Source organism: Taeniopygia guttata, chromosome 3, assembly GCF_048771995.1.
Source record: "Taeniopygia guttata chromosome 3, bTaeGut7.mat, whole genome shotgun sequence".
NCBI lineage: Eukaryota > Metazoa > Chordata > Aves > Passeriformes > Estrildidae > Taeniopygia > Taeniopygia guttata.
This window is the reverse complement of record NC_133027.1, coordinates 59,493,985-59,513,649: the sequence shown is the minus strand read 5'-3', so window position 1 is coordinate 59,513,649 and position 19,665 is coordinate 59,493,985. Positions and strand designations below refer to the sequence as shown.

Genomic DNA, 19,665 nt, shown 5'->3' with positions numbered 1-19,665 from the left:
TCTCAAAAAGTCCTGTTACCAAATGTTTATTGGATAACTGCTATGAAACAAAGCATTTGACATAAACAGAATTCAACTCTAACCATGTAATATGCATGAAAATGCACCTTTCCTCACTATTAGCAACCACCTCTATCACATAAATACACTTTGTTTATTTGCAATAAGGAGAGATACATAACCAAATGGAGGTATTTATAATGTAAAAGCAAATCTCAAGTCTTTCCTGGGCTCTCTGGATAGTCAGTGGAGAAAAGTAAGCAACTTTTAATCTTATTTATTAAGATACTGATTTTGATTTTATCTAGCATGAAACTGGGATGTGTCATAAAATGACATTGACTGTCAAGGGCAGCCTAGTAAGACTGTTCAAATTTGGATGTTTACAATGGAAATATCTAGTTACTTATGAAATTAATCCTACTTCCAAGGTTATTGAAGACAAACAGTCTTGTTCTGTTAGCTTTTATACACTGCTCCTGAAGGATAAAATAATTGTTTAAAACAGCTGTATAATACTGTGGATAATGCTGTATCTTAAAAACTGTTCTCTTCTCTATACTTTCTTATTAAATAAGACTCTATGCAAGAATTCCAGGAATGGTTTTCTGGTGTGAAGGCTGCAGTAAAAGAATCATCTGACAGGTCTGGAGACAGCAAAGCCATAGAGGCAAAGCTACATGACCTGCAGGTATAGTGTACAAATTAAATTAAAATAACTAGTAATTAAAAATTTAGTATAAGAACCAATAATATCTCTAAAATAACTGGTAGATGCTAACACACTTGTTGTTTTTGCTTTTAATAAGGTAATATAAGAATGGTTTGAGGCAGCAGTATATACTGTAGGGGGAATACAATCAAAACTGTGGTCCCTGTTCTGAGAGATCAGAATTTAATTTCTGTGAAGTTTATGTGTAACTATACTACTCTTGTTTCTGAATATTAATTTTTTTCTTTTCTTTTTTTCCTTTTTTCCTTCTTTCTCTTCTTTTCCTTTTCCTAGTTTTATAACACTTTTACTTATTCAACATTTCAGATTGATACTGATGTGTCAAAGATTATATGTATATACTTTTGATGAGACAGAACATAAGTAGCAGATACCTATTGTAAGCAGCCCTAATTCCTGAAATGTGTAACATCTTCAACAGATTATTAAACTTCAGAGAAAGCCATGACTACCTTGGGATCAAATAAGAAAACTGAGTGCTGTGGATTGCAGCACCACTTAATAAAATTTCATTTGAGCTGTTTAGAAAATTTTCCATAGCTAAAAATGGCTCTCCTCTTCTTGGAGAAATTTGACCACTTCTCATGGAAATATTGCTTATCTTTAATTATCAAATTTTATGTGTTTAAACTATAATCTTTCATTGCACAGGGTGTGCTGGATTCTATTAGTGAAGGACAGAAAAAATTAGATGCTGCCTGCAAGGAAGGAGAAAGTTTATATGGCTGTTTACCCAAAGCAGTTGTGAGCCATATTCAGGAGCAAATAGCAAAGTCTAACCAGAACTTCCAGGAATTTCTCAACCAGTGTCTGAATGACAAGAAAGCCCTGGAAGCTTGTGCCTCATACCTGGGAAAGTGAGTAATACCAGTCGTCACAAATAGACTAAATGGTTAAATGGTCTGGCTTCTAAAGTGCAGGGCAAAAACCAAAATTATTTCCAGTTGCTCTAGACCTGTTTACTTTTTTTTTTTTTTGGAAGTATTTAAGAAAAATTGAAGTTATCTGATAAAAAAAAAAAATTAACAGGTCTTGCTCCAAAGGCATCAATTTGGTTAAAGGTTGAAAGGTCAGGATCATATATGCAAAAGTTCTGTGTAGCTTATGAAACTCCAAAGCAGCAGTTGAGATTCCAGTAATTTAAATCCCATTTTCTGGACAAAAAATGTGTGATGAAGCTCATTTCTGCCCAGGGGTTTGTAGATAGTATGCATTGTACATGTGCCTGTTCTCTTCCATTGCAACTGAACATACTTCCTAAGGAGCCAAGAAGAAAACACCCTTAAATTACTGCTTAGGGTTTGAATTTTGAGAGTTAAAATATTTTCTGATCTAACCAGATTCAAAACTGTTGCTAATTGAAAGCAAAGTTAGTGTGGCAGTAATGGGTAAAACAGCAGGATGAGAGGGTGTGCCTGCATGTAAGAAAAAAGTTTTCAAACTCATGGCCAGAACTTGTTTTACTGAGTTCTGAGCAGTTGATTCCAGTTCTCTTCTGTAGGTGAAATTGAAAACAGCACTTCAGGTGTTCTGCCCATAAATGTTGACCAAAACACCACTTTTACCCACTGTTTGTTCTTAGACTAAATCATTATAAGAATTTGAAAAAATCTTTATTTTGATCTGCTTTATTGAATCTAGTAATAAATAAAAGTACTGCCACTTTAAATTTTGGAGGCTTCTGGTCTGCCTGTAGTTCCCATGTTTTTGCTGAACATTTTTAGAGAGTTGCTGAATATTTTTAGACTAGTAGTCACTGTGGAATTATGTTTTGTGCACAACTTTTATTCTCGAAGCCTGAATTTGATACCCAGTCTTGTGGCTATTAACTTCTTCCAACTTTACTCCACTTGAGAAGTATTTTTTAAGAGAGTATTTATCTGCTCTGTAGCTTTGAAGATCAGTACAAGAAGCTTGCCCTGTGGATGCATGACATGGAAGAAAGAATAAGCACAGAAGCATTAGGAGAGAACAAACAGCTTGTTTCTGAGAAGAAAACGGAGGTGCAAAAAGTGGAGAAGTTCCTGGAAGAGTTGCTGAACTCAAGGTATATTGAAAGTATATTTTCTAATACTCTCACTTTTTCCTCTACTAAGGCAGAACTGAAATCAAGCTGTTGGGGTAAAGTGTATTTTTGAAAGCTAGAGGAATGTGTTGGAAAATAACTCTGTGAAAAGAGGCTGAATTCAGATATTTTGAGTTCTAAAGAATTTTAACCAAATCTAATATTTGCTCTTGATAAATTAATAAAAGCTTATCATACTTTATTAATAAATGGAAACTGAAAAATGTAATTTATAAAACTAAAACATAAAAATATTGCTTTCAAAAGCAATAGTGAAAATTACATTTATCATCATGTCCATTTTAAAATTTTCTTTCTGTCCTATAACATTCAGATCCAACCAGATTCGCAGAATCCCTTTCTCCTTACAGTTTGCCTTATAAAAAGTTCAAAAAGCATCCACATTAGCTGTGAAATCTTTCTAAAATTCAGACCTAGCCAGTAGATGACAAAATAATTGCCATTTTGAGTACACGGTGTTTTTTCAAATTCTCTTTTCATTATTGTGTTGGTGAAGGTAAAACAAAAATAGTTGTCAGTTGTCCAAGTCTCACAGCATCTTAAAAAGAAGCACCCAGCCACTCCTTATTGCCTTGAGACTGATGCAAGATGTTTTAGTTTGATGTAAATTCCCTGTAGTCATCAGGTAGCAGGAAGGGTGATCAAGTAGATTGAGATTAACTGAGGCTGGATAAACTCAGTTTTAATCCCTTTTACTGACCCTTGTACTGAATCTGAGTCATTGTCTAATCCTGGATAAATGACCTTTCTGTCATGCCTTCCTACCTGTCCAATATTATGAACTTCTTAGAAGCTTTAGCAGGTACAAAAGGATTCATATAGAGATAGAAAGTTTGACTGCTGAAAAGAAAACTAAGGTAGCTTTTAATTTAAATATTTGACACAAATATTTCAGTGTGATCATTCTGAGCAATTCTGCAAGAAATGGCATTGCACACAAGAAAAGGTATTAATTGGTACATGCTGCTTATATTCTTTCAAAACTAATTTTTTCAGTTGACTGTGAACTCTTATCACTAGTGAAATAGGTGTTATGTCAGCCACCTTCATAACCTCTGGCAGTAACTATAATATTTTTTGGTTTTTGAAACTTTTAGTCTTATTCTTTTCTTTCAGGGACTCTTTTGATCAGCTCTCACAAATGGCGCAGACTTTAAATGAAGAAAGCCATGGTGCAGGGAGAGAAGTACGTCTGGCTTCTCAACATCTCACCAATTATCAAAACATGGTCAAAAGCGTCAAGGAGAAGCTGAGGACATGTCAGCTTGCACTCCAAGAGCATCTCACTTTTGAGGAGGCATTGCAGAGTATGTGGTCATGGGTGAAAGAGGTTCAAGATAAACTGGCAACATCACAGAGCACTCTTGGAAGCAAAGCCACCCTGGAAAGACGATTGACACAAATTCAGGTAAAGAAGTATACAAATACATGTCAAATTAATATTGGGTGTGGGCCACTTCAGTTGGAAAGGTATATTTTTATAATTTATTCTTTCTATGGTTATAAAGAGGAGGATCAGAATTTAAGGTCATCTGGAAAAATTGCGATGGGAAGTAGAGAAGACAGGATGACGCTTAATGGAAACAGGTGTTAGGTATTACATTTCATTAGAAATAATGAACTATGAAAATGTGTATGGAGGTCCAGAAAGCTTTCTAATAGAGGGGAGGCCTCAGAATAATTGACAGAGTCTCTGTCATGGCCGTGGTGTGTCTGTCACAGGAGGTCTTCAAGAAGAGGTTCAATAAACATCTAATAGGAAGGTCATTAAGAAATCTGCTGTGGGCTTTCCTGAGGTTTCTTCTAGCTATTACTGTGCAGTGCTTGACCTACTCAGTATCTGCTGCAATGTAAGCAGTATTTTAGGTTGACCAATGCAGTGAAAAATCTGTATAGCTGTGGGAAAAATCTGTGTACCACTTGCTCATAGCAAGGCATGGACCCTTAGAAGAAAAGGTGCCTAGGAATTCCTACTGGATATGACTATTAAGGATGGATGAGCTCAGAGAAGATGGTGTTCACTGTTGAAAGAATAATAGGTCTCATTTCTCATCAAGTTACATTTGATATTTTGACTTATTTTGGCTCACAGGAGATCCTCTTACTCAAAGGTGATGGTGAGGTTAAGCTGAACATGGCCATTGGCAAAGGAGAACAAGCACTTAAAAGCAGCAATGAGGAAGGACAAAAAGTGATACAAAGTGAGCTTCAGACACTGAAGGATGTATGGAATGACATCATCAGTACCTCAGTGAACTGGCAGAGGTAAGAATCCCTGGAAAACACAGGTCAGACCCTGCCATATTTGCTTACAGAGGGTGGTACCTTACAGTGGAAGTACATTCATTCATTACTGGTATGTGAGGGAAATTTGTATTATCAGAGAAAACCAAAATTGCCTGTAAAAAATACACAAAATTGCCTGGAAAAAAAAAGATGAGTTGACTCTATCAGACGAATCAAATTTCATATGAGATGGTATTTCACACTGATTTAAAAATTAATAAAAGTCACACCAATTCATACAGAGAAAAATCTGGAAAGCACTTTCTGGGGTTTTGAGCCTGTACTTGGGGAGGGCCAAAAAACATGTGACAGATAGTTATCTACCTTTTCCATACATAACCCAGGAAAGGTTTCTCAAGTCTGTTTTTCATTATGTTTCTTTGATTAAAAAAAAAAATCCTAATATCAACTCCTAATGATCTTGCTTGCACATTAAGCTGATTTCATCTCATCTTGACCTGTGTGGAAACAGAAAGTTTTTCTTATTGCCTGTGTGAGATAACTTTATACATCTGAAGGCCTCCATTGTCTCTGTTCTAGACAGATTTATGTTTCTTAATTTCTCTGTGGTAATACTTTCTGGGCCTCTATCACACCTGGTTTTTTGGGTTTTTTTAATTTTTTTTTTATTTAAGAGATTGAAGACTATCACCAGTTTGCCTACATTTTTTCTTAAAATAAAAAAACTGAAAGTGGTGCCACTTTCTTATCTGTGCCAAAATTGCAATGGTGATAGTATGTAGAAAATTATAGTGGGCTTTCTTAAAGATTTCGCTCAAACTTCACCCCATTTTTATAATAAAATATTTTTTAGACTAGGTTAGACCATGACATTTTGAGGGAAAATCTCACCACACCCTTGTCTATCTGTAAGTCCCGTGAAATGAGAATTACATTCCTCAACATGAATCCCAGAGAGGTATGGTGATCTACTAGGAAAAGCAAATTATAACAAAGGGGAATATTTCTTATAAATTGTAGATGAGTCTATAGATAATGGGTTTGTTCTTTCAAAACTTGCCAGAATATCTCTTAATTGACAGTAATTTCATACGGTGCTGCATATTTTATTATTCTGATCATAAAAAACTCCAGTAATGCTCTATATTTTACTTTGCTGAACAGACACTGCAATGTGCTTTGCATAAGTCTGAGGCAGATAGATTGCTCACGTAACCTGTAATAGGGAAGCAGCAATGTTGGTTGTACAAAGGGGCCCAAAAGCCACAGGAATTCTAAAATAACTTGAATGCAACTTGATATAGGAAATAAAAGTAAGATGGAGATAAAAAAGTATATTCTAAACATATTGTGCATAGCTACAGACAGTGTAAGAGTTAAGGTATAAGCAGCCTGGTTTTTTGGGTTTTTTTTCCAAGCTGTTTAAAAGTTCTCAAATTTTCATCTGCATCTTGTTTCTTTTAATGTAAGCTGCCTAGATTCTGTCATTAGCCAGTGGAATGACTATCTGGAAAGGAAAAACCAGCTGGAACAGTGGCTAGAAAATTTGGATCACAAAGTGGAACAGCCTTTAGAACCACAGATTGGTCTGAAGGAGAAGTTTGCTCAGCTGGACCATTTCCAGGCTATTGTTTCTGAGATAGAGGATCACTCAGGTGATTTACAGCAACTCATTGAAAAAGCTGTGGAACTATCTGAAAAAACAGGGGATGATTGTTTTGGAGATGCAGCCCAAGAAGAACTAAAAACACAGTTTAATGACATCACAACTGTAGCCAAGGTAAGTAAGTAAAAGTAAAAGCCTTTGATTTTTGTTACTTTTTAGTGACTAAAGATTACCTGTGAATAATCTTACCTCTGGTATAGTTGAGTCTAATAAAAACATTGAATATAGTTTACTAAAATTTAATGGAATGCAAAAATGGTATTGTGAGTTGAAATTGCTGTGATTATGATTTTGGAAAAATGAAGGCCACATGTTTTGTTCCTAATTTCTTATATACAGCAGTATTTCTGGTATTCTGACACTTTTTTTTTTTTTTTCATCTAATTATTTTAATTCATTCATAGCTTTTTTTTTTTTCTTTACCTAGAAGGAGAAGAATAAAATGCCTCCCTGAGCAGGAAACATATTGTCAGAAAGATAAATCCTGTTGTCAAAATATTTATGCCCATATTTTGTGGTGTTTCAAGCCACTAAGCACTGCACATGCTACACAGATATTCTGCGTGGTTTCTAAGGAAAGATATGTGAGCTCACTGAGACTTCTGCCAACCAGATCATGAGAGTGAAACACCTTGCCTCCATGCTCCCCTTGTACTGGTGCTACATTTTGGTGTGAGCAATGTACACAGGGATGGTGTATGGTTTCCTTTCCTAGGAGTCTTTTGCTTCCCTAGGAGGCTGTTTTGGTTAGAGTCAGGTGCATGCAGACATTTTCTTACCCTGTTGCTGCATAAATGAATTAAGGTATAAAAACTTTGAGGATACACTTCAGGTCTTTGTTTAGCTAGTAACTATCCATTGTCTAGTTGACAATGATGCATTCTGAGGGATTGTGATTATTATTTTCAGACAGAATAGCAAGTCTGTTAAACTAACTTATTTTTAAGTTAAAAATAAGATTATTAAATTAGATTAATAAATTAATCTAAATTATTTTTAATAGCATTTGTTAAATGTTGAGTTACTCAAACTTTAATATAACTGACTTTAATTTGGAGATGGTTTAGCTTGAAACTGGCTCCAAGGCACTTCAGTCTAGATTAGAGTATCTACACAGGGGTAATAATCAATTTGATTAGCTCATTTCACTCTTGGTTAGTTTTGATCAACATTCATTAGTGCTATCTCAAAATAATATAGCAACAAGTTTACTCAGTCAGACCAAAGGCAAACCTCAACCACTGTATTCTTTCACTGTGTCACAGTAAGATAAACTGACCCCACTCAAAGCTTACATTAAAAAGCTAAGATGGAGCCAGGAAGCAGCTGCATGTCTGTGTCAGGGAAAGCATCTTCCAGGACTGCAGGGTAGGTGGCTGGAGACAGCCACCACTTCTGTGATGGCCAAAATGGGACTCAGCACCATAAGATCATTTTGCACTTTTGGACAGCCAAAGTTTTTGTTTTCTTTTCCTAGGGGATGTCTCCATGACTCTGCTTAGCATTTATAGAGACTTGGTTCTTCTAAGTAAGAGCTGTGTTTCTGGCAGCAATGCTGCACCCTGGAAGTGCTCATGGGTGTTCTGCAAGATCCCCTCTGAGGAAAAGCATGTCACAGTGACACAGCTGCAGCATTGATATCTAATAAACCATACATTAGGTTGTTTTAAAGTATATTTTTGCATCCATTTTCAGAAGGCTTCTGCCTCGGCAGAACCCTTCCAGACCAACCCAAACCAAACCTTTTGCAATGGAGTCAAACCAGCACTGCATGCATACTATGCATAGCCAGCATAGTATTTAGGTCTTTCTTTAATGGTCTCTAATGGTCTTTAATGGAGTTTAATGGTCTTTTTTTTTTCATCTGATTGATAGGAGAAAATGAGGAAAGTGGAAGATATCGTGAAAGATCATTTGCTTTATCTGGATGCTGTGCATGAATTCACAGACTGGCTTCATTCTGCAAAGGAAGAGCTTCACCGCTGGTCAGATGCATCTGGAGATACACCAACTATACAGAAAAAGCTGGCCAAAATCAATGTAAGTGTGCATTCATGATTTCTTCTGCAATTCAGACCCTATGCTTTAAAAATAACCCAGTCAAACAGTTGTGGGATCTTGCTTTTTTTTCTTTGAAATGGTGATTACATTTCAGTGAGCTGAAAGCAAGCTTTCCAAGCTGTGCTTTGTTTTCTACTCCCTTCTCATATTAACAGATGGAGTAAAAATATAATCAGATCTAAGTTAACCACAGCACACATGGAAACAATTTGCAAGAGCGGAAGCCCAGTGGCATCACAGAAGAATGTGGCTTAGTTGATTAATGAATACTTCTCTTTCCTCATCCCTAAATATGCTTTCTCCATGAGCAGAATTGTCTATATCAGAGAAAACCTCTCCTGCTTTGCATGAAATGGAGATGTGTAAAGCAGCACAAGGATTGTTCTCCTCTAAGATGGTAGAAATATGTGAGTTGTCTCCCTGTGTATATTCTCCTTAGCCTGGCACCTATTCTTAGCCATCTGAGTGCTTAAGAAATTTGTATATTCCTGAATGTAACACTAAAGCAGGCTAGGTGTTTTGCCCCTGCCTGGTGTTTGCATTCAGATAATCATGCTAGCAATATTTTACTCTGCTCCTAAGCATGAGAGAGTGGGACAGTGAACTTGAATGCTAGATGAAGATTCAGGATCCCCAAGATCAAATTACAGATTTTTGAACCTTCTGGGGTAATTTTCAGTATCCTTTGTGCTCAAACTCCTGATCTGTAAAATGGGAAAGGGAGGAGTTAACAGTGTCTAGTTCATAAGATGAACAAGAGAAGAAATAACATTGCTGTAGCATGCAGTGTTTGGGGTGGTATTTATACATTCTCCAGTTTCTTAAGATGAAAGATCCCAAGATTGAGATGTGTGAGATTCAAATAAGGACACCGTAGAAAGAATTTAGCTCTGAAAACAAAACCAAAATCACATACTCAGAAAAAAGCCCCATGTTTAACCAATTCTGACACATCACAGGTCACAAGCAGCCTGAAAATCAGTTCTGTTTCTGAGACTGCTGAGAGCAGCGACACACCACCATTTCTTACGCAAGAGATCACAACAAAGCCCTTATGTTCCGCATCTCAGCCTAAATAGTATTTTTCGTATCTAAACCACGTTCATTCTTCCTGTCTTTCCAAAGCTCTAGAGAGTTTCAGAACTGCTGTTGAATCCCCACAAGGGCCGCTGTTTTACTCCCCGCGGCTCCCAGACCGCTGCCGTCAGGGAGCCGCGGCTCGGGGCGGTGCGGGGCGCTGGGGACGGGACGGGACGGGACGGGACGGGACGGGACGGGACGGGACGGGACGGGACGGGACGGGACGGGACGGGACGCGCCCCCGGCGGGGCCCGCCGCCCGCGGCGGTGGCGATGTGGCGGGGCCCGGATTACCATGGCAATGTCGCCCCGCAGGAACTGGTGGAGTCGCGGCAGAGCGGCGCGGGCCGGCTGGGCCGAGTGGAGGCGCTGGCCCCGGCCGCCAAGCGCGGCACGACGGCGGGCGGGTGCCAGCTGCTGGCGGCCGAGATGCAGGCGCTGCAGGCGGACTGGCGGCAGTGGGAGGAGAGCGCCCGCCGCAGCCAGGGCGGCCTGCGGGACCTGCTCAGCCAGATGGCCCTGTCGGAGCGGGAGTTCGCGGCGCAGGCCGGGCGGCTGGACGAGGCTGTGCAGCGGCTCGCAGGGCAGCTGGCCGCCTGGGCACAGGGGCTGGCCCCCGCCGACAGCCGCAGCACGGACGCCGAGGTGGTGGAGAGCTGGCGCAAGGAGAAAGTAAGGGCATGTCTCTTTTCCTAGCAGCATTTCCGCTGTAGATGTGTGGTCACCGCGGGCAGGAAACTTCCGCCAAGCGGGACTGTCGAGTACATCATAAAATCGATACTTGCGGAAGATCTTTCTGGGAAACCCCGACTTTCCAAACTCTTTGTGTTACCGTGATCACAGCAAGCAGTGTTGGAGGAAGACGTCCCTCCCCTCGGCCTCTGCTGTACCAGGCTTAGCAAACGCTGCCTGGATTTTAGATGTTAAACCCAGGGCTTGCCCCTGGGAGGAAGCCAAGGAGCTGGCACACCGGCTCTGGGCTGCGCTTCCAAGTTGCTCAGTGATTCGAGCCACAGTAGCATTTGATGGAGGAAATGAGAAGCTTTTCCTGAAAGCCAAGTAAAAAACTGGTGCCATTAAAATTTGTCAGGAATGTATTTGGCTTATACTTTCCTTTTCCTGTAAAGTATACAAAAAAAAGTATAAAAGTATATAAAGTATATCTATGCACGTTGAGCTCTTGCCCAATATTTAAAGAAGTTAATCTGGAAACCGGTCTAATTGCTAATTGCTTTGATTTGGAATGCAGTAGAATTTAGAGAAATAAAGGTTCCTGATTGTCTCCTAGCAAAAAATTCCACATGTATATATCACAGCCCCTCCATGTAAATATATACACATATTTGCAACAATCAAGATACATGTTTGTAAGTGTCTCAACCTCAATGAATCACAGATGTTGATGAAAGATACAGAGTATTTATTTTTCCGTGTAGCGTAGTAGTAAAGCAATTTCGGTAGAGGGGGAGAGGTGTGTATTGCCTACTTTCTGACCCATTGACTGAAGTCATGTTCAAAAAAAAACCCGGAACACCTTTTCTTTGAACTGAGATCATTAATCTCCTTCTGCAGGGTCTGTGCCAAGTTATTTCTGTGGCTTCCTCTTTCACAGAATTCCTTGCATGGATTTATGAAACCTGCTTGCAGGAGAGCCATTATGCATCTATAGGAGGAACAAAGAGGGCATTAAGATGAAGCAAATAATTGTACAAATATGCAAAGTGTTCCATATATATGTGTTTTTAAAAAAGAAAGGAAGACATGAGATTGTTATCAACACACCAGGCATTTTTGATTTCATAAATGGAGAAGTATTAAATTCAAAGGATATTGCTTTTAGTAGTATATAGTAGTATATTAGTAGTATATTATATAGTAGTATATTAGTAGTATATATAATATGTATGTACTATAGCTCTATGTAAGAACACTTAGATTAGACAGTTGTGAAGTTTGGCTAATGAGGAAGATGCAGAAGCATCTCATGAGGTAACTATACATAGCTCCATTATGTAATTTTATTTATAGTTAGAAGACATGTGGCAGCAATCTTCCCATTGTTGGACCCCAGGGAAAGGCCCTATTGTGAATGTAAAATAGCACTGCAGTTTCCATTTCTATTGTCTCACAGTGATTCTGTTGCCATGTTAGCCAAGGCCACAAATTAAAAATGCATTTCCTAATTCGTAGAATTAGCAAGATCATTCTGCTACTCTGTTATACTAAAGTTCTGTTCCCTTAGGTAAATACAGCATTAGGGCAACAGATTTTGTGCTTGGAATTCAGCAAATTATTTTTGTAATTGTCAGATTCAATATTAAATCCAACTGGCTGCAACAGTGATATCACTATATGGAAAAATGCCATAGTTAAATTTACCCTGGTTTACAAGTTATTGCTCCTGTTTGTTAGTAGGCTATGCATAAGGCTGTACGTAGTCAGTAGTAACTGACTATGTAGTCTGACTACATACATAACCTCTTAGTAGTTTTTGAGGTAGGTTATTTGAAACTGAAAAACTGTGTTGAAAACAGGCAGTTCTAACCTTGTGTTAGTCCTAAGAGTTGCTTTCTTTTCATAAAAAAAGGTCTGGTAGCAACTCATTATGGCGATTCTTGCCCTTGGCAATTTGTGACATCCTGTGTTTAGGTAATGCCCATTGTGGTGTTATTTCTAATGCTTTCCAAAATAATGGTTTTGGTACTTTAATGTAGAGTAAGCAAAAAGTAGTTTAGGGGTTCTTTTCTAAGCATTATTGCTCTTACATAATTACTTAGTTCAAATGCTACTTTATATGGCATTGAAACAAGGGACTATTTCAAGTATCTGTTAATCATGATTGAAGAGATTTCTGGTGTATGAGTGGCTCAAAGAAGATAGTCTGTAATATGATAACAAAAAATGTAAATCAGGGGAGTCCTTAAAATCTGCTGCAGCAAAATATAATTTGTAGTTTTATTGACCATTCAATTTTGTACTGAACTTTTTACTATGTATATTTTCAATCATCCTCTTTTTTATTCTGAATTTGTTTGTATAAATATATATAGATATATAATATATACATATATAAAATATATATATATATTTATATATACGTGTGTGTGTGTGTGTGTGTGTGTGTACACACATATATATATATATACATACATACACACAATTTTTATATATGCATCTTCAGAAATGTGTTTTGGGGGCATCTTTATTTCTCACTTCCAGGTCCCTGTTCAAATCTATCTTCATATGATCTGTTTCTCAAGTTTTTTAAGTTTCTTCCTGACTGGCACTTTAGCCAAACTATTTTATACGTGCCAAATGCTCTGGTCTGCCTGCCCTGCAGAACCTCTGGTGTTAGCCTGAGAGGAATGTCTGAAGAATTTAGTTCCTAATGAAGCAAGGAGCCAAGTCTGCACTGCTCATTATGCTGGAGTAGCTGGCAGGATTCTGCAGTGGAGATTTTGTGGACATCATCAAGCACGCACTGTTTTTGTTGGAGTACTTATCACACCTCTCCTTGTGACGCAAGCCAAGTCAACAAAATCTCTTTTTTTGTTTTCTTGGCTTAATGGTCTCCAAGGCATGAACTGTACCAGTGCATCAATGACAGGCAGTAACCCAGTTACTCTGACAGGATTGTGAGCAGCTGTACTGCTAAATTATGAAGTCATATGTGGAAAGAGTTGAAAGTAATCTGTTTAAAAGCTTTGTGCATAAATTAACTTTCTGGAAACAGCTAAAAAAGTTTTACTTGAACCTGTAAAACTCAAGTCAACAAGATAATTATATTTATATAAATACATGTCATTTGCTATTCTCTAAATGTATGTACCTTTATGTGTGTACAGCTAATTGAAAATAATATTGCTCATTTATTAGAATGAAATTTATATCTTAAAATGGGCTTCAAGAACATTTTGGGCTGAGGAAGTTAGCCAGGCATCCAGAAATTTGGTCTCTAGAAGCTCAGAATTTCAAATAAGGTACTGTAGACTTGGCTGCTAAAATACTCTTGAAAGTAAACATAGATCTTAAATGAATTAATTTAAATTCTGATAAACTTTGGTTTAAAAGCTGTGGGGTTTTTTTAATATTTACTCACCAATATTTTTCATTTATTTTGTTTTAACAGGAAACATTGGATGCTCTAGTAAAGTCTGAACAAATGACAGATGAGATCAAAACTCAGTTGAATGATCTTTGTAGATTTTCTAGGGATTTAAGTACTCATTCTTCAAAAGTTTCAGGGTTGATTAAGGAGTATAACAGGTATGCATTCATCTTGTTTAGAGTTAATCTCATGTGTATGTGTGTGTGGGGGGGGGGATGATCTGTCTTTAAGGGAACCATTAATTAGAATTTTAGAACTAGAGACAGACATATGGAATAGTTAGAATCATTATTTTGATTTTGGTGTCAAAAAGTTATGCAAAGTAATAATTTGAGTTTTTAATTTTTTTTTTCTTAAAGCCAGGCTATGCCACTAAACTCAGCTGAAACTAAATGTCCATCTATATCTGATGTATTACAGGAGTCCTTGTAAAAAAGTGAGGTAGCAGTATGTCTTATTTGTCTGAAGGAAAATCAGCTGTACCAGCTAGTTCAGATATTTTTCTTGATTTTGTCCTTCAAATTATTGAAGGACAATTATTCTTCTTTGTTTAGTTGGTTTCTTGAAACAGGAATTAGCTAGGGAAGGTGGCATTTGCTTGCTTGCTTTCTCTCAAATCCCTCTGATGTTGTTTGGAGTGTGAGACCTGCATTTCAGAAAGAAGGGTCTGTTGTTTCTTGCAGGAAATTACAGCTTCTGGCTTCTGTAGCTGCAGGAGGATGTGATTACTCAGATTGATCCTTTATAACCTTGTGGACTTAAAAGAGCCACAGAAGTTAGCATTTTATTCGCTGTAGTCCTGCACCCTCTCCCTAGAGAGAGAAAGAGGCTTGCAGAATACATTGATGCTTAGGTGCACTGAGTCACTCTGTGGAAACACTTGTACCTGTCATATCTATGACAGCTATGTCCCAATTTACATGCTTCACTTTAGAGAACTGAAAGCTTCTAATGGATTTCCTGGTGCCTCAGTTAAGTGCATAAATTTGGTAGGAGGAATCCAGGTTAACCTACTCTTACCATTGTGTTTCAGAGAACAAAATAATAGCATTGTCACCTAACAGAGTCCTGCCTTTCCTCCCTCCCTCCTTCCCTCCCTCCCTCGCTTTCTTCATCTTCCCTGATGTGATAAACCCAGCCTCTGCCTGCAAGCTTCAAAAGGATGTCAGAGCAAAGAGCAGATCTTGCAGCAAAGATTTCGGACAGCTTTCAGGGACTTTCAGCAGTGGCTGGTCAATGCAAGAGTCACCACTGCCAAATGCTTTGATGTGCCTCAAAACATCAGTGAAGCTTCGGCAAGTCTGCAGAAAATACAGGTAACTTTATAGCAGTACAATACTAGTCTAAGGGAGATCAAATCAATTTCATGTACAGCTCAGATTTATTTCTTTGATTAATTACTGCTTTTGTTAATGTTATTATTGTTAACACTAAAGGTGACTCATTGCAAAGCAATAAACACTTTTTTTTCCCTAGTTTGTTTAGTTTACTTGTTGGGCTACAGTTTGTAAGTAGTTATGTCTCATAATAGTTTTCCTTGCCTGTTTCTTTTTTACCATGGGAGGAAAATGTGCTTTAGGTGGGAGAGTACTGTAAAATCAGAATGATACCAGAATCGAGTCTTAGTACCTGGAGTTATTTTACAATTAAGTGAATACTTTTCATCATGTATGAAAGTGGAGCGCTTATAGTACAAGAGCAGAGTTGAATTGTATGCAGTGTGAGCAGGCATTTAAAAAGAATATTTTCTGCATAAAACTAAAATAAGCCCAAACAGTTCTGTGGAAAGGAATGACAGTTGAAAGTATATTTTAATAAATCAAATGAAAGAAAGTTCTTTTATTAGTAGAACATAACTATCATTTTAACTGAAAATAACAAAATGAGAATTATTTAATGAGGCTGTTATACCTTTAGTTAGATAGTATAAGTGAAGAAATTCATAACTGTTTCTCAGAAAACACCAAAAGCCAAATCACCTAATCCTTGTTTTGGTGTATTCACTTTCCTTTACTTAAGTAGTTTACTTAAAAGCCCAAATAATGCTGTCTTGATATATCAAATATTTGACTGCACCATGTTGAGAATATCTTCAGAAGGGGGAAAAGTCATGGTAATTTTTTGTGTTAAATATACAAGGTTGGGTTTTTTTCTACAGTGGATTTTTTTTTTTAATCACTACAGCCCCCTCATAATGTAAGACTATACCTCGTTCTTCTCTGTGAAAGCTGCCTTAGGTGAAATAAAGTTTTTTTGGACTGCCTTAGGAGTTGTAAAGATTCTTGTAAAAGACTGTATAACTTAAAACTTTGTTTTTCTTGAAAGTTAATGTTCTGTCTGTCAGCGCATTTTACATCATTAATTCACCAATTGCTTTCATTTTAATATAGCCAGAATTTATAGTCCAAGTATCTCAAAGTTAACTGACCCTTTGCATTCTACACTAAAACCTCTAGTGTAACACAGGATCAGAACCTGACCTAATAATTTTGGTATCAAGCCTGTTACTCCTGAGCATGGTTGTGATGATTATGTGTGTTACATAATCATGATAGTAACAATTTAGAATATTTCTGTACAAGAGTACTAAATTTCTTTAGTCCTAAATGCATACAAACTTTTTTAATAATTGTAAGTTACAAAGAGCTTATCCCAATAAATTGGAATTTAAAAATCTGTTTCCTTACATTTCTGTAGAAATCTTGCTGCACTTTTCCACACACTTCTTGCACACTAGCACTGTGCAAGATTTCTGTGATTTCTTTCTAAACAGGGAAGGTAAATTAAGGATACAGAGGCATAAATCACACAGACTGGACATTGGTCAAGTTCTGAGCATCAGCCCACACCATCACATGCTCATGGCAAGTCCAGCATAGCTGGAGCTTGCCCACGGCAGGGGTTTGGTCCATTGTGTGCCTCTGAGGGGGCCCCTGTATTATCTCTATTAGGATAAATGTTCCCTGAAATGAAACTTTTATCACTTTCTGTACTAGGGATATTTAAGGGAATATATTACCCAAATAAATCACTGGTAATTGTCTCATGAAGTACAGAAAATACAGGTAATCCTAGAGTCTTAATATATACGTTATTCAGACACTTTAATTTCTGGATTAAGTGGTCATTATCTGTAACTCCCATCAATACAAACAATACTGAAATGAATTTACTGAAAGATACATTAGCATGTTAGCAAGCAGAAACAGTAAACTCTCATCACTGATAAATTTTCTAGCAGCTTGACTTTATTGGGACTCAAAGTTCACCAGTTAGCTTTTTTGTTACTATTTTTAGGAATTCTTATCAGAAAGTGAGAATGGGCAACAAAAGCTAAACCTGGTGACATCCAAAGGAGAACTACTGTGCTCTGTTTTACCAAAGGAAAAGGCAAAAGTTATCCAGGACAAATCTGCTGCTGCTAAAGAAGATTGGAAAAATTTTATCACCACGCTCCACCAGAAGAAATCTGCATTGGAGGTATTGAACCAGTCACAGTGAGGAAAGACAGGATCTACATTTCCTCTTCGCTTCTGTTTCAAACAGCACAGTTTAGATTTCATATATAGCTGTGAATGTTTACTGTGTGACAGAACTAAGAAATAGATGCTTTCAAGAAGCCTTATTCTTCTGCTTGCATTTTACTTTTGTTTACTTCTGCTATCCTTAGGATCTGATTTCACTGTAAAGGGGCGTTTCATGCAGAAGGCTGTTGTTCAGAATCAAAGGTAGCAGTTGCTGAAATTCAGTAGTCTCATCAAATGTACTGGGCTTGTGAAACATATTTTCTTTCTGGAAAACTGTTTTAATACAGGTTTCTGATGCAGTTGCTTATTGAATAGTCCCAGTAGAGTGTGTATATGTTGTCTCTCAATGCAAATAGGTGAAATGTACTTATTTAATTGAGCAACTTTTTACATAAATGTCAGTGCCTTTCTCTGTTCAAAACTCACAATTCAACCAGTAGGTGGTGAATATCTTAAAATCATAAACTTTTTAAGGTCAAAAGGTCTCATCTGAAATTCCCTGCATAGAATAGGGAAATTAAAGTTCCTAGGCATTCTTGTTTCCAACCAATGCTGCCTAGACAGATGAGAAAAAGTTTAAATGCACTTAATGCATTATGTAGGAAAACATTTGACAGAAAATTCTCAGGCAGCAAGGGCTTACCTTTCTTCATCTCAAGGTTGCCATGGGAAGAGGATGTTCTCAGAGGTTAGTCATTTTGAGTAAAGCATTTTTCAGTCTCATAGGCTTAGTTTTTCATTCAGATGTTTAAGTGATACAGGTACAGCTGAAAAGAAAATTAAATATGTCTGCAGGAAAAATACATTAAAATAACTAGGGCACAGGAGCTGTGCTGTTCAGGTTTATATTCCACATGAATTATTTTAGGTGCTCTTTTATTAAATAATGCAGAATAAGCCTACAAGGAAAGTATGCAGGCCTTGAAGGAATCCCTTCATAAGCCTTTAATGCATTTTCTTAGGACCAAAATTTTACTCTAAAAAAAGAATATAACCAGAGGTGTTCTCCAGGACTGGGTTGAATTTAGACGTTACCTAGAAACAGTGGCAGCCCATTTAAGGAGGGGTCAATGTCAATGTCTGAAGCCAGATATTAGATCACTCCTCTCCCAAATTAGCCTTTTTTCACACTGCCTTTGTTATGCATATTAGGATTAAATTCCGTCAAATCTCATAACATCTGTAAAGCTTCCCAAACAAAAGAAATTTACTTCAGCCTCCCCTCAGCTGTGTAGTACATTGTTGCTTCTATTTTGCTTTTTTAAATTGTACCCTATTGAACTTTTATTTTGGTGTCTGTAGGATAGGAACAGGCAGAGCTGATGTAATTTATTTGAAGAGTTGTGTATAATTTGCCTACAATTATACATCCTATTTTGTACTTGATCTGTGTCTTGTGAATGAGTTATGTCTAGTGCACTGGGACTATTCATAGGAATTTTCATGCCTTCCTAGGGCTTAAAGATCCAGATGAAGGACTTTGAAGCAACTGCTGAGCCTCTGCAGGAGTGGCTGACCACAACTGAGAAGATAGTACAAGGAAGTAGCAGTCGGCTCCATGATCTTCCTTCCAAGAGGAGAGAACAGCAAAAGCTGCAGGTGACTTACAAGGGTTCTTAACACAGCCTGTTAAGACCTTCCTATTCATCCTCCTGGCCTCATTGGTTACTTACAAAAGCTTAACCATTCTAGCATCCTCACCTCTAAATGAGTTGGGAACTGTTTTTGAGGTTTGCTGTTGATGATCCCGTTCCATCAAGTTTTGCATCTCCACATTCCTTATAACATGCTGCTCCATTGCTGTAACCATATGGTGTGCCTTTCTCAGCAAGCTTGCCATATGTCACTTCAATTTTTCATGGCACCTTCATGCTTCTCTATCTCCTGCTTTCTTGCACCCACTCTTATTATTACTGTGCTTGTGCTTTACAGTCTGTCCTTGAGGAAATAAGCTGCCACGAGCATCAGCTCAACAGGCTAAAAGAGAAAGCTCAGCAGCTGTGGGAAGAACAAGCTGTCAGCAAAAGCTTTATGCGCAGAGTGTCTCAGTTGTCTTCTCAGTATCTTACTCTAAGCAATCTGACAAAGGTAATGCATCCAATGTACATGCTCTTAAGCAACTCCTTTGATGTATGTGGCGAAAAATAAAGACTGAAAT

At 37.7% G+C, this 19,665-nt stretch overlaps 1 protein-coding gene across 26 annotated transcripts in view; it reads left to right on the top strand.

Annotated features, from left to right (window-relative positions):
• Positions 1-19,665, top strand: part of SYNE1 (spectrin repeat containing nuclear envelope protein 1) — a 287,044-nt gene that overhangs the window by 128,137 nt on the left and 139,242 nt on the right. For all 26 annotated transcript variants that reach the window (XM_072926945.1, XM_072926947.1, XM_072926946.1 and 23 more), the window contains 13 exons: positions 579-691; positions 1,385-1,590; positions 2,625-2,780; positions 3,936-4,227; positions 4,912-5,084; positions 6,537-6,846; positions 8,608-8,772; positions 10,188-10,544; positions 14,002-14,138; positions 15,119-15,296; positions 17,278-17,460; positions 18,963-19,106; positions 19,440-19,595. In XM_072926945.1, coding sequence (XP_072783046.1) covers positions 579-691; positions 1,385-1,590; positions 2,625-2,780; positions 3,936-4,227; positions 4,912-5,084; positions 6,537-6,846; positions 8,608-8,772; positions 10,188-10,544; positions 14,002-14,138; positions 15,119-15,296; positions 17,278-17,460; positions 18,963-19,106; positions 19,440-19,595 — 2,570 coding nt within the window. The remainder of the gene's footprint in view (positions 1-578; positions 692-1,384; positions 1,591-2,624; positions 2,781-3,935; positions 4,228-4,911; positions 5,085-6,536; positions 6,847-8,607; positions 8,773-10,187; positions 10,545-14,001; positions 14,139-15,118; positions 15,297-17,277; positions 17,461-18,962; positions 19,107-19,439; positions 19,596-19,665) is intronic.